Source organism: Phocoena sinus, chromosome 9, assembly GCF_008692025.1.
Source record: "Phocoena sinus isolate mPhoSin1 chromosome 9, mPhoSin1.pri, whole genome shotgun sequence".
NCBI lineage: Eukaryota > Metazoa > Chordata > Mammalia > Artiodactyla > Phocoenidae > Phocoena > Phocoena sinus.
The window spans coordinates 43153441-43170770 of record NC_045771.1 but is presented as its reverse complement, the minus strand read 5'-3'; the positions used below and the strand labels follow the sequence as shown (position 1 = coordinate 43170770).

Sequence of the window (17330 nt, the reverse complement as noted above, 5' to 3'; positions counted from 1 at the left end):
CTATATTCTTTTATGACCATCACTACCTCTTATACTAGGTGTCGTTAACCAGGGGCTGTGCATATATGGCTCACAGAACATTTTCAGTATAAGTTACCAGGTATCATGCTTGGCTGTAATACAAGCAGCTTAGTCCTTTTGCTTTGCACCTGGCCTGCTCCCCTTACTCATGTTAACTTCTTGCCTCAATAGGCCCTTGAGATTTGATGCAAATCAGTGTATGTTACAGTAAAAGCACCTCTGTCTAGGAATTTCTGAAGAAATGAGTTATCATCTCATTTCCATCACCAGCTGTGGGATCTGAGCAAGTCATTTCATGGTGAGAAGCAGTCTCTTCTAGTGTAAAATGAGAACATAAAGATATGTTCCCTGCTTACCTCGCAGAGTTGTTTTGAAGATCAAATAAAAGAACATCAAGGTGATAAGAGTATCTACCAGGCACCAATCCCAGTCGCATCACGAGGGGTCGTGGCTGACTGACAAACACAGACCCCAGGCTTTTCTGAGCACTGCCCTCTGAAAACCTAGAATAGAACCACGGGTGTGAAATACAAATGTGCTCTTTGCCCACATTTACTGAAATAACGTACAGGCTACTAAGTAAATGACTGGGTGAGGATTTTAAGTCAGAAGGCACCCTCAGCTGAAACAAATGCATCATTATGATTTGATTTCAGAAATGCAAACATGACCTGAATGAATCGACTGTCTGTTGAGTCCAAATTCCTATGTTGTTGAAGCTGGAGCAGATGTGTGGTGGTCTGTCCTGGAAGTGAGGAAAAGTACAACTGAGCAGGGAGGCCTGTCCGGGGAACCACGTGGATCGCTGTGAGGGGCTCCTGCCTGTTCTGGGGACCAGGCCCCCTGTGCTGGGTGGGAATGTGGGGTGTTGAGCAGCTCGTGCTTTCAGGAAGCAGGCAGGGCTCTCTAGTGAGGTGGGCTCCACAGGGCTCCGTGTCTCTGCTCAGCTGAGCTCCAGCAGAAGCTTAGGGAGGCAGGGGAGGTGTAGAGCTGCAGCTGCTGTCCCGCTCTCATGAGAGGGCAGGACTCTGTCCCCGGCTGCAGGCGCAGAGACAGCTGGGCTCAGCCCCACCTCACAGAGGGCAGCCCCAAGTCCAACGGGACTGGGCAGACACTGGATTCTCCCATCCTCTGCACGGAAACAGTGACTTTCACTGCAGTGGTGGAAGGAGAGGAACGGGGCTCCTTCTACTACTCCTTTAAGGTGAGTTTCCTGCCTTCCACTCTGAACACTGATTTTAAGTCATAAGACAAAGTAGAATGCTAGACTGAGTTAAAAGAGTGTAGCCAATATTGTGAATTAGTGTAGTTTATTTTCTTTACTGAAAAGAGTTTAAAACAAAAAACTGATGATCTAAAGCAATGAATTTTTCATACTGTGCAAGGACCTATATTGTAATTTCTTAAGAGTACTGGTGGGGTCTGTCGGTTTGTTTTTCTGCTGCTGCTGCAAATGTGTGAATCATGAGTAACATTCATGAGTGGATGACTTTTTAATTTTCCCCTTTTCCTTAGGTGAAAGCACTTTGAATTGATCCTGTAGTAGTGCTTGAAATGTCTGTTTCTTGTAAGGGTTACTGTTGTGAGTTTTTTGCTAGGAACATCAGAGGAGTGGAAAGCCCACATTGCCCAGGACAGTACATGATGCAGTGAGAGACAGCGCTGAGGAAGGAAGGCAGGATCACACTTTCTTTGTTGAGTCTTTGCATTGAACATCAGTGAGAAATAGGGTCTTTGACTGTAGTTGGTGATGTCACTGTTTGCAACAAGTTGCCCTCCTAAAACAGATGCGGAAACCGGAGTTCAGTGAGTTTCACCTTCAAAGTATCCAAGGGCCACATTGAGGAAAATGTCCTCATTAAGCTAATACTGTTTGCTCTTCTGAACAAGACTGTGGTCAGGAACAAACCAGGCATCTGGAAAACAGTGTCCTGCTTCTTGCATGGGAATGCTGGGACGTCAGGTTACTTCACAGGCTGCCTGATGGTGCTTTCAGTTGTTACACTAGTTCCCAGGGCTCAAACTGGTCTTTTATACCAAAAAGGAAAATACTTCAGGAAAAATTCTAGCAGTTTTTTTTTTTTTTAATCCTCTGGGTGTTCTTGAAATTATTATTTTTTACTGACAAAGTAGAATTGCTGTAATATCCACGTTGGAGCTTTGCTTCTTTGCCAACACTCAGAATAAAACTTTCAGCAGGGAGCTGTCCCGGGAGCCAGCCTCACTGGTGCTGGAGAGACCAAGAGACAATATAGCAAAGCAGAGCCGAACAAGTCACTTGAGCTGACTGCACGGGACCTATCCCTAGGCACCACCTCCTAACGCATGAATGCTCACACACAGCCCAGCTGCCCGGCTCCACGACAGAAAATAGAAGCTGAAATTGGAGTTTGGGGCCATTTACTGTTGACTGAATAATCCCCTCTATGAAATCAGCCTGCAGGTCCAGAGATTCTTAGAGAAGCAGGCTTTTTGCACCCAGGAAACACACCACTCCTCTCAGCGATGCTGCCTCTGCAGCCTCTTTGATATTGATAGAACATGACAGCAAACAGAATGAAGAGAGAAGGGCCACTGCAAGAGGGATGATAATCAGCAATAAGGCAGTTGTTCTGAGATTCAGGCAATAATCATTCTCAGCTGAAATCTCATTTGCCATTTTTTGAATACAGCTCCTAAGGGGATGTTCTGAGTATGTGGACAAACAAATCCCTGCTCAGTCTCTTCTAGTGTTTGTACTCTGTGCTAGCAACATCATCTCCAGGCACTAAGGAACATCACATCGTTTTCATCTCATTTCTATTAATAAGTTTTCTCTCAAGAAATTGGACCATTAGACAAGGAGAGGAGCAGAAAGAGAGTAACTGTGTTTGGCCAGGAGCTTAGAATGTTGTTTCCTTTTTTGAGAGGTATAATCATTCATTAAAACAGTGATTTTTAGTTACGCAGAAGTCAGTAGTGGTGTTGGTGGGAACTAGCTTAAGTGTCTTAGTGTAACTTTTTCCATGGTCCCCTTTGAGCACAAGCAGTTTTGATGCACTGTTGATACAGAAACAGCTCTGATGCACTCTTGTTCCTCTTGTTCTGATGAAAACTGTCACCCTTTTATCCTACAACCTTCTCAAGAAGAAAGTCAGAAATGTGCTTCTTTACTGTCACCCAAACTTGTCCTTTTCATCCACTGCCTTTTCCAAAAGCAGTAAAAATGTCATCAAAATTGAAATGGTAACAGCCTTACCAGAACTAATAGCAAGAGCAATAGTCATACCCTTCATTGGCTGTGGGCTTTCCTGGTGGCAGGAAGTTTTCTAAACGATTTTTGCGAAGTATCTCATTTAATTCTTAGCCCATGTTGTATCTTCCCATCTGGAATTGCCTTCCATCTTCACCTGTGTTTATCTAAATTCTTCCCACTCTTTAAGGCTCCTCTTGGGTTGCTTCCTCCCTGAAGCCCCCCTGACCCACCCCTCCTCTGAGTTCCAGTAGTGTCCTGGAGTGTACCTCTCTCCTTGCCACTTAATCCAACACTCCTTAACTGCTCTTGCAATAAGCATCAGGTAAATGGGTAACAGTTATTAAGCTCCTTGAGTGAAAGGAATGCCTGATGTTTGTTTCCTGTTTTCTCCAGAAATGAGCACCATGCTAGGCTTACTCATAAACACTTCCTGCATAAATGAAAGGTGGTGTTCTGTTTCTGTCCACTGTCTACATGTTGTCAGACTGGGCAACAGGAAGTTTGCTTTCTTAGTGACGGAGGTGGGGGTCTTGTTAACTGCCGCTCCACACATCAGCCCCTGCCCTGCTGGGTCTCTATCAGCTGTACTCACCGAGGTCTTTCTCTGCAGGTACATTCAGCTCAATCTATTCCATTTCTAAACCAATGTGATGAAGGTAAGTTATAGTTGCCAGCGGGTGGGTACGGAAGTAGCTGTGCCATCATACCTCGTACCTGGTTAAGCCCTGGAGAACCCATACCCACCCCGTTGCCGCCTTACCTAGCCTCAGCTGCCTTATTGAGTCTTCATGCCTGGACTTCTAACCTAGTTACCAACGTAGCCCTGTACTTCTCTGAACCCAAAGCTCTCTTGGCAGGAGGCAAGACACCCCTGTCTAGATCTTACTAGCCCCTTCTTCACAAGCTCAGAGCCTTTTCTTTCTTCCCCATCTCCATCTCCAAATTCTTACACCTGCTCCCCACTGCTCTAACCTACTCTGTCAACCTAAGTGTGTCCTTGGATATCAGCGGGGAAGGCAGAGGGGAGTTCACCTCCCCCTTCCTCTATCCTGGGCTTCACATGACTAATGCTCTGTGGTCCTGGGTTCAAGGTTCTCAGCTCAGGCCCCAGTTTCCTTCACAGTTTCCAGTTTCTCATATGTTCAAGGTTTCATCCAGTTCACCTCCTCCATTCCTAGTCCCCAGCATTAAGCAATTATATGGGCTTCAAGAGTCTACCAGATGCTTTCAAGGAAGATGGGACCTGGCTCATCAGAAAGTGAATGGAGGACCTGAATATAAGCCTGCCCAAGTGGAAGACAAAGATGAAACTCTCTTCTTAATAGCCTTTAATTTTTTTTTTGTTTTGTTTTTTAAAAATATTTATTTATTTAGGCTGTGCTGGGTCTTAGTTGTGGCACGCGGGCTCTTTTAGTTGCGGCATGTGGGATCTAGTTTCCTGACCAGGGATCGAACCGTGGCCCCCTGCATTGGGAGCGCGGAGTCTCAACCACTGGACCACCAGGGAAGTCCCAATAGCCTTTAATTTTGACTGTGAATTTGTTAGCAATGTTTCCTGAATCCCTGATTCTTAACGATGAGAAAATTAATTCAAAGTAACGGGGAGGGAAACCTGCTTGAATTAGTAAATTGCCGAAATTATAAAATAATGCAAATGAACTCAGTTTTATTACTCTCAGGTGAGGGGAGACATGAACCAAGACTGTGAATATATCACCTGAAGAAGATCTTCTATTGAATCTCCTTCAGTGAGTCATTACAAATGATATGCAATTAGTCTAACTATTGTTTATATGTAAATGGCTGCTTCTAGGTGCTTGAGGGTGATTGGACAGTTTGTTGCCTTTGTTTTGCACCCTTTGCTTGCAGTCTTACTGTTAATTTTGTTAACACACCCTTCCTCCATTAATATAACAAGAGCAAATTCCAGTTCAACCCATGCCCCAATTATTTCACACTAAGCTTTAGGAAAAGCTTAATTTAAGAAGCTTAAGTATACTGTGCTTGTTTTTATTATATTTAGGCTGACAAGTCATTTCTAAGAACTCTCTCTACCTACTGTGTACCAGCATTTTCACCTTCAGTGACTGTCACTTCAGCTCCTCTCTGCCCACTTGCCTGCTTCCCTGAACCCTCCTCTTGTCCCATCACAGCCCTGCAGGACTTGCCTGTCTCACTTCCTGCTTGGACCCCAGGACAATGTCAGGGATGCCCTTCCTGGAATCCAGGAGCCCTCAGTCCTAGACCTCCCAATGTATCTCCTGCAAGTTATAACAAGGGTCTTGCATTTACATTTTTTTTGTCCTCTTCTAATCAGTTTAACTCAGTATGTTCATTTTGAGTTTCGAGAGTTGAATATTGTGGCTGTTCATAGGGAAATTACTACTAATTTTGCCCAGTTAGATAATTATTAAAGAGCTGCTATCACTGCCTTTTTCTGCACACCACTTTCCAATCCCTTGCCCTGGGCCAGCTCTACCATGTTCACCTTCACTCCATGTCCTTGAGAAAAGCACGTGTGTCATCTGTTGGCTCCACAAGGCTGTTGTGCAGTTCCCAAGCTATGTACTCTAGCGTGTGAGAAAGGGTAACTTCCTTAACTAACTTTCTCTTTGGGTCACTAATATATCTGATGCCAGGAAACAATCCTAGTTAATTCAGAGTAAACTCAGAATTGCAGAGTTTTCCAGCCTGTGAAGGGTTTTCCCACTTTCTGACTCAGGAAAGGCATCTAAGCTCTAGGAATGATGCTTCTACAGTGTGTGTGTTCACATGTGTGTGGTCAGAGTGAGGGAGGGAGGCTGACCTTGGGAGGAATCTGGGCAAGTTGGCGTCAGCTAAGATGAAGAGGACTGTCTGGGCTTCATAAGTGGTCATGCTAGTTCCACACCCTTGTCTGGATCCCCGTCTGGCCCGGGTCAGACTGCACTGCTTTCTGCAGCAGCATACCTTTGTCTCGTTTCCTTCAGGTACACGGGTGCCCACATCTCCCTCTTTCCCTCTCTCAACTTTGGCTGAATTTCTGGATCCTGCCTGGGAATAAAAAGTTTGACTGCTTCCCTCCCAAATTTGGGCTGGTCTTCTCTCTCCCCATGTGGCCATCGTATCTATTCAACTCCCACGCCATAAAAATCTGGGTAAATCCCCAGGGGCTGCCATCCCCTGGTTCCTATACAGTAAGTGTAGCTCAGCACCCTTTAATCCTGTGCTCGCAGCCTTGGTCTCTTCCTCTCTTTGTGGTAGCCTTATAAGGGGCCAATACCATATCCTCTCACATTCTGTACCACTATCGTACCGTCTGACACTCCTGTCTCCTGCTGCCTGCTTTCTCTCTGGTGGGGAAACGGACTTGACTGTTTTCTGACAAATTTATTATTCCAGACACTCTGCTCTGAATGCTCAAATGACACATCCTCTTGCAAAGGAAAAAGACACTTCTCTTCAAGCTACTTATGATATCCTCCATGAGGTATTTTTGAAAGCCCCGGGCTGACTTGTGTCTCTTTGTCTGCACTGCTGGAGTAAAGACTGCCCTGAAGGCAGATCGGGTAGAGCTCTCTGGCTGCCTGGACTCTGGGAGTTTTTCTCAAGGAAGTAGAAAGGAGCATATCCATTAATGCTTCAAAAAAAAATGTCACCCCGTCATCCTTGAAATAATTTCCTGTTGATAGAGTGGGTAAGAATGTTTCGAGCTATGTTCTCAAGTGGACAAGAAATGTAACTTTATTTTCTGTAACTGAACTTAGCTTCTCTCTGGACCTCTCAGTCTAGCTGATGGCAGAAGAAGTAGCCTAGTCATCCCCAGGTAAACTCAGGCTCTCGACTCTTCCCCATCACTGTAGAGAGGCACAGGCTGGAAAGTCAGACTGCTGGGGTCAGGTCCCAGTGCCACCACCATCGAGCTGTGAACTCGGGGAAGTTTGCTTCCATCTGTGCCTTGGTTTACTTACCTGACAAATGATTCTGAGAATTAAGTGTCCTTCAGAGGGCTGTTGTGACAAGTTAACCCTGAATCTCAGTGGTTTAACACGTCAAAAGTTTATTTTTCTCTCACGTCCCAGTTGCAGGCAGATCAACTTGTAGCTCTGCCTTCTAGCACAAGCAGTTTCCAAGGGAGATGGCAAAGCTTCTCTTATCTGCTTTGGCCTGAAATGACACATGACTGACTCCGATTCCATTGGCAAGAATTAATTAGCTGATGGGCATAGGAGATGTAGCTTAACTGAACGCCCCCAGTGAGGGGAACATAGTACACTGCTGTAAAGCTTGGTTTGACCTTCACCTTCTGCACAATAAAACCCAAACTCTTCAGCCTGGCCTTCTGGCTCTGCACAGTCTGACTGGAGCCCCCCCCCCCCAACTCCCATCTCCTCTCCTCTCCTCCTGTACCATGCTGCACTGAATACCATATTCCAGGGAAATATTACCTTTGGCAGGAATGCCTTTCTCATAGCTTTTTCTTCTGATATCACATCTAAGCTCAATTGCACCCTCATCTGTGAAGAATTCAGATTGTTTAGTAGATCAGCATCATCACTATTCTTATGCTTCCAAAGCACTTCAAATCTCTGTGCAACAAGATTCATCTCTTGACATGCATGTCTGCCTACACATACACAGACATACGTGTGCACATAAACATAGACCAACATACACACACACACACACACACACACGTCAATCATTTTAAGGCAGCTCTAGATCCCACTACCCCTAGCGTAGTGCCTGACACATGGTAGACAAATGGTCAAAAAGTATTTTGTTGAATGAAAGGGCATATCAAGAAACAATCTGTATAACAAGTTTATTCCTAAGGTCTCAGTAAATTCGTGTGAACGCATTAGAGTGGATGGAGTCTTAATCCTTATTCTACAAGCCACTGGGTTTGAACTTAAAGGTACCATGATTTTAGGGAATTCCTGACACCACAGCATGCCCTATTGGCGGGGAGGATGCATAGACAGGTCATTAGACCTGAAGCAAACAACATCCAAGATCTGTCTGTTCCCCTTCCCTTGCCACCAGCTCTGGTTCCACATCTGAGACCTGGAAGCCATCCACTTCTGAGACCTAAGACATCGGGCAGGTTTTGGAAAAGGGTGTTCACATTCACATCCCTGCTCTCCACTTATGTGTTCTGATGCCTGATTATAGAAACTCAGCCACAGAGATCTTCTGCAAAGTGCAGAGGGCAGAGGGCACCACCTGTGGACAACAGGATCTGCTCCAGTGGGGTGAAGTCAGCCTTGTCTACTAGAATCTCAATCAGGTAGTCACACATCGTTCCTGTCTGCTGCCTCTGGACACTTCAAGCAGGAAATGTGTCTCTGCTGTGAACAGTGAGACTACAACGGCTTTCGCTGGGTGGAACCCTATACTAGGGACTAGGGAGCCAAAGAGGATTTATCACTGTCCTAAGGGGCTGGGAAACTAATGCTTTCATTCAACAAATATTACTAAGGTGATTTCAGCCTTTTAAATTCTTAACAACTATAGATAAACATAAATATTTCTCTCTCAATTTAAATTTCAAAATAAATTAAATATCATATCTAAAAATAAGTCAAAGTATAAACATGCAGAATACAATCTTCTAAACTGTATTCGTTTCTTCCCCATATGTCATGTACCCCTTTACCTTACCCAGTAGAGAATCACAGATGGGCTTGACTATTACTTTAGGCACTGGGGTTTCAAAGATGAACAAAACAGGAACGTCATTCTCAGACAATTCTGTGTAATGGGGGAAAGAGAGAGCCAATAATTATGATACAAGGGAAGAGAATGCAGTCACTTAGATAAGGGGAGAAAAGACAGGGGTGAGGGGGAAGTGACAGAACGAGGCATACGCAAATTAAAAAGGAGGATTTCCACAGAACTAGAAGAAAAAATTTCATAATTTGTATGGAAACACAAAAGACCCCAAATAGCCAGAGCAATCTTGGGAAAGAAAAAAAGAGCTCGAGGAATCAGACTCCCTGACTTCAGACTATACTACAAAGCTACAGTAATCAAGACAGTATGGTACTGGCACAAAAACAGAAATATAGATCAATGGAACAGGATAGAAAGCCCAGAGATAAACCCACACACATATGGTCACCTTATTTTTGATAAAGGAGGCAAGAATATACAATGGAGAAAAGACAGCCTCTTCAGTAAGTGGTGCTGGGAAAACTAGACAGCTACATGTAAAAGAATGAAATTAGAACACTACCTAACACCATACACAAAAGTAAACTCAAAATGGATTAAAAACCTAAATGTAAGGCCAGACACTATTAAACTCTTAGAGGAAAATATAGGCAGAACACTCTATGACATAAATCACAGCAAGGTCCTTTTTGACCCACTTCCTAGAGAAATAGAAATAAAAACAAAAATAAACAAAGGGGACCTAATGAAACTTAAAAGCTTTTGCACAGCAAAGCAAAACATAAACAAGATGAAAAGACAACCCTCAGAATGGCAGAAAATATTTGCAAATGAAGCAACTGACAAAGGATTAATCTCCAAAATTTACAAGCAGCTCATGCAGCTCAATATCAAAAAAACAAACAACCCAATCCAAAAATGGGCAAAAGACCTAAATAGACATTTCTCCAAAGAAGATATACAGATTGCCAACAAACATATGAAAGAATGCTCAACATCATTAATCATTAGAGAAATGCAAATCAAAATCACAATGAGGTATCACCTCATACCAGTCATAATGGCCATCATCAAAAAATCTACAAACAATAAGTGCTGGAGAGGGTGTGGAGAAAAGGGAACCCTCCTGCACTGTTGGTGGAATGTAAATTGATACAGCCACTATGGAGAACAGTATGGAAGTTCCTTAAAAAACCAGAAGTAAAACTACCATATGACCCAGCAATCCCACTACTGGGCATATACCCTGAGAAAACCATAATTCACAAATAGTCATGTACCACAATGTTCATTGCAGCACTATTTACAATAGCCAGGACATGGAAGCAACCTAAGTGTCCATCAACAGATGAATGAAGAAGATGTGGCACATATATACAATGGAATATTACTTAGCCATAAAAAGAAACGAAATTGAGTTATTTGTAGTGAGGTGGATGGACCTAGAGTCTGTCATACAGAGTGAAGTAAGTCAGAAAGAGAAAAACAAATACCTTATGTTAACACATATATATGCAATCTAAAAAAAAAAAAAAAGAAAAGAATGGTTCTGAAGAACTTAGGGGCAGGAAAGGAATAAATATGCAGACGTACAGAATGGACTTGAGGACACAGGGAGTGGGAAGGGTAAGCTGGGACAAAGTGAGAGAGTGGCATGGATATATATACACTACCAAATGTAAAATAGATAGCTAGTGGGAAGCAGCCGCATGGCACAGGGAGATCAGCTCTGTGCTTTGTGTCCACCTAGAAGGGTGGGATATGGAGGCTGGGAGGGAGATGCAAGAAGAAGGAGGTATGGGGATATATGTATAGCTGATTCACTTTGTTATAAAGCAGAAACTAACACCATTGTAAAGCAGTTATACTCCAATAAAGATGTAAAAAAAAAAAAAATGAAGTGGGAATTAAAAAATAAAAGGAGGATTTCTACATAGAAAATCAAGTCGCTCTTCATTGAAGACAGGTAAACAGAAGCTTTGAATTTAGATAAAAGAGAGAGATAAAAAGACCCAAGTGGACCATTAGACTAAACAATATGGAATTTTTTCCTTATAGGCAAGAAGAAATCTTTGAAGTTTTATTAGCAAAAGTGTTAGCAGTGAAAACTGTGACTGAGAGAGATTAATCAGGCTGCAGAGTGCTGGATGGGATGTAGGGAGGGGACACTGAGGAAAGAGAGTCAGTTATAATGACCCAATGAGTGGTGTCAGTGCTCAGACAAGGATTGCCATGGGACTTCCTGTCCAATCATATGCAGGTTTGGGGAATTAGAGAAGATTGGCAGAGGCAGGGAAGGACGATGACATGGGGGCTCAAATTGATAAGATGATTCTAAAATGTATGTGGAAAGACAAAGGAAATTGAACAGCCACAACAATTCTCAAAAAGAATAAAGTTGGGGAACTCACACTAGCTTGTTATGACTTACTATAAAGCTACAGTGTGGTATTGAGGAAAGGATAGACAACCAGAAATGGAACAAATAGGGAGTCCAGAAATAGACTCAATCATATACAGTCACTTAATTTTTGACAAAAATAAAAAGGCAATTCAATGGAGAAAAGCAAAATTGTTGCTGGAATAAATGGATACCCATATGTAAGAAGGGAACCCCTGCCCAAACCTTACACCCCATAAAAATTAACCCCAAATGGATCACATACCTAAGTGTAAACGCTAAAATAAAACAAACCTAAAATAAAATAAAAAGACAATATAGAAGATAAACTTTGTGACCTTGGATCAGGCAAAAATTTCTTACATACAACACTAATGGCACAATCCATAAAGGAAAAATTTATTAAATTGGACTTTGTTAAAATTAAGAACTTCTATAATTTAAAAGATGCTATTAAGAGAATGAAAAAGCTAACCACATACTAGGAGGAAATATCTATAAACCACAAATCTAATAAATAATTTTTATCCAGAAGATATAAATAATTCTTAAAGCTCAGTACAAAGAAACAAAAATCCCAACTTAAAACAATAGGAAACTTTCAAACAGATATATCACCAAATGGTGACTAAGCACATGAAAAAATGCTTAACATCCTTGATCACTGGTGAAATGCAAAATAAAACCTCAATGAAATACCACCACACACTTATTAGAATGGCTGAAATAAAAATATACTGATGATATCAAGAATTGGCCAGGGCATGAAGCAACTAGAACCAGCATACATTACTGATGGCAAAGCAAAATGGTAAAGACAGTTTGGAAATTTTTGCCATTTTCTTATGAAGTTAAACATACATTTATTATACAACTCCAAAATTCTACTGCTGGGTATTTGCCCAAGAAAAATAAAACTTATATCTACATAAAAGCCTGTATGTCAATACTTATACTGGCTTCATTTGAAATTGCCAGAAACTGGAAACAAATGTCCAGCAGTTAGAGAATGGATAAACTGTAGTACATCTATACAATGGAATATTACTTGGCAATAAAAAGAATAAACTTACAGATACAGAAAACAACATGGATGAATTTCAAATGCATTATGCTAAGTGAAAGGAGCCAGACTCAAAATGCTATAATGATTTCATTTACATGATGTTGCTGAGAAAACAAAACTCTAAGAACAGAAAACAAATCAGTGGTTGCTGTGAAGAGGTTGACTACAAAAGGGCACAGGCAACTGTCTTTGGGTTATCGAACTATTCTACATCTTGATTGCAGTGATGGTTAAGTTTGTCAAAATTCACAAAACTAAGCATTCAAAGGCTGAATTTTCCTCTGTATAAAGTATTACTTAATAAAAAGTATTCTATAGCGATGTAACTTTCCTCAAAGCATGTTTCATTTAAAAGTTGTAAACCCCCAAGTGACAGCATAGTGGAGGTAATTCTACAACCCCCAGAGGACCTGAAACAGGATACAGATTTAGAAGGTTAGTACGGAATTCAAGATGGAGGAGCCTCCGAAAGCACAAAGTATGGATCAAAATAGACAGAATAATGAAGTTCTCACTCCACATAGGTATTGCTTAAACGTCACCTCCTCAAGAGTCTTTGATTTAATGACATTATATGTCTATGCATTTGTTATCTATCTCATGGTGTCTACAAACTATGCTCCATGAGGACAGGAGCTGTATCTTGTTTTATCACTTGCCTCCAGTGCCACCAGTCATGCCTTGACAAGACCCTCAGAGAGTCTTGAAGAGTCAATGAACCCTATCACAGACTTAGCACTGTGCTAAGCATAAATATTGACAAAGAATTCAGGATATAGCTCCATGAATGTTTTCCAAGGGTCCTCTTTATTCTACTTTACAAGTAGACATCAACCATTAGCCATTTAGCATGAATCTTTACTATATAATATTTAGTACTAGTGAGGAATATTGAGGATGCTACCAAATTTTGGAAAACATCAACAACATTGGTGAAAGGAGGAACTACATGAGCCTGGAGAAGGGGAAAGTGTGTTCAGGAACAGGTCCTGAATAGACTCCTGTAAGATAGCAATGCTGTTTGCCTGACCCCACAGTTAATCTCAACATCCTTCTCGCTTTCCCAGCTGAATACTCCCTTGTAGTAAAAGGTAGCACAGTTTGAGAAACTAATTGGAAGTCTATGAGATTTCTGATAAAGGTTTCTCTCTTTTTTTTCTTTCTTTTTGATAAAAAGAGAAAGACATGGCTGGAATTTTACTTCCTCCCTTGAATTCAGATACAATGCATGGAGCTGCAGCAGCCATTTGCAAACACAAAAGAAAAGCTAAGGCAATTTCAATGAGTTAGGACAGCAGCTAATTATCTTCAGATTTCTTATTATGTGAAAAAAATAATTTGTTTAAGCCATGGTTAAGTGGGCTTACTTTTACTTTTGAGCTGAACACTTTCCCAAGCGATACAAATACCAAGTGCAAAACTACACATTTAGAGTACTGAAGCCAAGCCATTGAAAGTGAGAGTCAAATAGACATTTCATATATTCTACCTTTGGGTGGTGCAGGGCCTGGCTCTTCTCATGTTTCTCATCCTGCTATTTTCTAGATTACAAAGGTATTGAACAGAGTTTTATAAACAGTGATTCAGAATGGATTGTATGTTTCCGAGTAACCAAGGAAGAGAAAGTTTCTCCCCCTTCCCAAAGAAAAGAGCCCTAAATTTTTCAGAATTATTCTTCACATTTCAGATAATGACCATGTGATTCACTTAGGTAATGCTATGAAAAAAAAAATACTAAAAGTACTTTTAAAAACACTAGTTCAGGGCTTCCCTGGTGGCGCAGTGGTTGAGAGTCCGCCTGCCGATGCAGGGGACACGGGTTCGTGCGCCGGTCCAGGAAGATGCCACATGCCGCGGAGTGGCTGCGCCCGTGAGCCATGGTCACTGAGCCTGCGCGTCCGGAGCCTGTGCTCCGCAACGGGAGAGGCCACAACAGTGAGAAGCCCGCGTACCGCAAAAAAAAAAACAAAAAAAAAAACACTAGTTCAAAAAACTACCCAAAACAATGGCTCATTTTTTCATGATGGCTCAATAAGAGGATTTTTATTCTTCTCCCTGAAGCACAAGGAATCACAACCCTTCCTGACATTAAAACAACCAAGAAAAGTGTGATAAATGAGCTGTCAACCCGAAACCAATACTATATGGTGCTACCCCGACCGCATCACACGGTTTCTCTGGACCCAGGCAGCTCAGCTGTGGAAGCAAAACAATAATGATGTCCCTGCAGGATGGTGAAGAATGGAAGGAGTCACATCTCATGTGAAAGGTGAAGTTTGTGGGGAGAGAAGAAGGAGGATGATCATGGAGAAGTTCTACTCACTAATCTCTTGGGAGGGTCCCCCCAACCCAGAAGGGGTTAGGGGTGAGGGTGGGCTAATGCCCTTCTCCTCAAAGACCAGCCTCACAGACTCTTCATCTTCCCACACTCTCCACCCATCCAGACTATTACCCATTCTTAAAGGTACACAGAGCAGAAACGTCCCCGGACTCCTCCTCTTTTTAGTTCCATTGATAGTTCTCCTACAGATAGAAGTAGGTGGTTAGAGAGAAATAAGAAGCAAGCATAACCTTGACATGATTCACAGGAAAGTAAAGAAACCTGTTTAATTCTGCTTAACCTGAATTTCCTAAATTTATTTGACCACATAACATTACAGTATTACCTCTAATTATACGCACCATGGAGACAATGTCCCCTGGAACATACCTCAGAAAAGGCTCTGCAACATCGTGTTGAGAGGTCCAGAGAGGTAAAGTGATCTTACCAAGGTCACACAGCGATTAAATGGTAGTCAGGACAAGAACCGTAGTCTCTAGAAAAAAGTCAGAACTCCTGGTCGGCTTGTTGAGAGGATCATGAAAATAAGAGGGTACTTTATAAACTAGAAAGCACTAGTCAAATTTAAGATAGCAATAACTCACAATGCTAAGCATTACTGAAGTATATAGAATATTTGAATAAATGAAAAGGTATGTGGTGCTTCAGGATAGGAAGACTAAATTTTGTGAAGATGTCAATTCTCTGCAAATTTCTTAATAATGTTAAAATTTTTAATCAAATCTTCAATGTGACTATTTTAATTTGACAAAATAACTTAAAAGCTCTTTTAAAAAAGGTAAGAAAAGCTAAGAGATTTGAATACAGATGCTAATGAGGAAGAGGGATTTTTCTCTATCAGTTATTAATAAATATAAACCTGCATTAAGCAAAACATTTTAGAATTAGCACAGTAATTGAAAGATTAATAATAAATAATTTGCCCTGAAAATAAAATCCTAGTACATATATGAACTTACTACTACAAAGACACTGCAAAAATTAGTAAGAAGAAATGAATGTTTTGGCAATAAGAGTAGTGAGTGGATGAGTGATGACTCTTACCTCATGTAAAGTTGTAAGATCGATTTCTGTTGGATTTCGTAACTAAGTTTTTACAAAACAGACAGCAAAAAGCATAATTAGCAGAGTAATTTTGGGATGAGCAATAACTTTCTAAGCCTAACAATAAAAATGTAAGGGGAAACAAAGAAAAGTATTTTCAATAAAAATAAATATATAATATTTATATGTACATAAACATAACTTTACATATTATAATATGAAATAGTTGTACTACAAATATAACATGACTAAAGTCCTTAATATATAAAAGCTCTTAGAAGAAAAAAGATATTTCTAACAGAAGAAACAGGCAAAGGAAATAAAAAGAGTTTTAGTTTAAATGCCGACTTAATGTATAAAAAAATGTTATTTGCTTGTGGTCTGAACAATTCAAACTTAACCATGAAGCATAATATAAGACATATCAAATTAGCAAGGATTAAAGACAAATGTTACAAAAGCATGTGACAGTCTTGTAGACTGTTGGTGGGAAAGTAAATCGGGACAACTTAACCCAACTTTTCTAGAGAGCAATTTGGTAATATACAGCAAGCATAAACAGCACATTTACACTTGGACTTAGTTAGTAGGTCTACTTGCAGGATTAAACCTTAAGAATAGTAAAGAAATATTCAAGGAAACTTTAGACATAGTCATTTGTGTTAGATTATTTCATTGAGTACATATCTGACAGTAGAAAAGTGAAATTGTGACACAGCCACAGGATGGAATATTAAGAAATATTATGCACCTATAATAATCATTGTTCCTTATTCAATGTTAAACTTTTTAAAAAGCACAATAAACTGCATATATAATATATTCCAAGTTTTACAGATATATAAATACCTATTCATATCCAGATATATAGCCAGAAAATATAAAAAGGAATATACCAAAAATGGGAAAGTGAGAAATTCTCTCTGGCAGATGGGGTTTTGTCCTTGCACTGTTAAAATATTTCACTAAATTTTTGACAGTGAGCACCTATTACTTTTATTATCAGAATCAACAAAATAATCATGTAAAATACACTATGTAATGTCTCAAAAATATTTTGCAAGTCGCAGTTCCATGAGAGCAAATGAAAGGATCTATTTCCTCTGCAGACAAATCACAAGGGAGGCTCTAAGAGGCATCTGAAAGCAGACACCTTTGTGATGGTAAAGCAGGCCAAATGGAAGAAGAGGAGGTTCCAGATAATGCACTTGGCCCCCAAGAATCACACATCGAAGGGTCTGAAGACCTGCCAGCGTCTCCCTAGTAATGAACTGTCTGGGTGCGAGAGGGATGCAGTCTTTAAATAATGAAGTTTATACACTTTCAGAGCCAAAGCAGAATTCAGGAATTTAGTGATGAATGCAGTGATTCTCCTAATTCATTTCTTTCTCTCCTCTCTCATATTGCTCCTCTTAGAATTTTTTCCCCACTCTGACCCCCAATTAGTATCTTAATAGTGATTTCTGGATTAAGCATGCAACATGTGAATTATCTATTCCTTTAAAACTCCGTTTTCCAATTGTGTCATTTTTCTATTATCAATTGGGATGGGCTGAACCATAAAGTG

At 40.8% G+C, this 17330-nt stretch overlaps 1 protein-coding gene across 1 annotated transcript in view; it reads left to right on the top strand.

The window, feature by feature from the left end:
* The first annotated feature begins 1033 nt into the window (after window positions 1-1033).
* NPSR1 (neuropeptide S receptor 1) overlaps window positions 1034-17330 on the top strand; it is a 138115-nt gene continuing 121818 nt past the window's right edge. Inside the window, 1 exon segment of the mRNA XM_032642574.1 lies at window positions 1034-1225. Within this exon segment, the coding sequence (XP_032498465.1) occupies window positions 1034-1225 (192 nt within the window).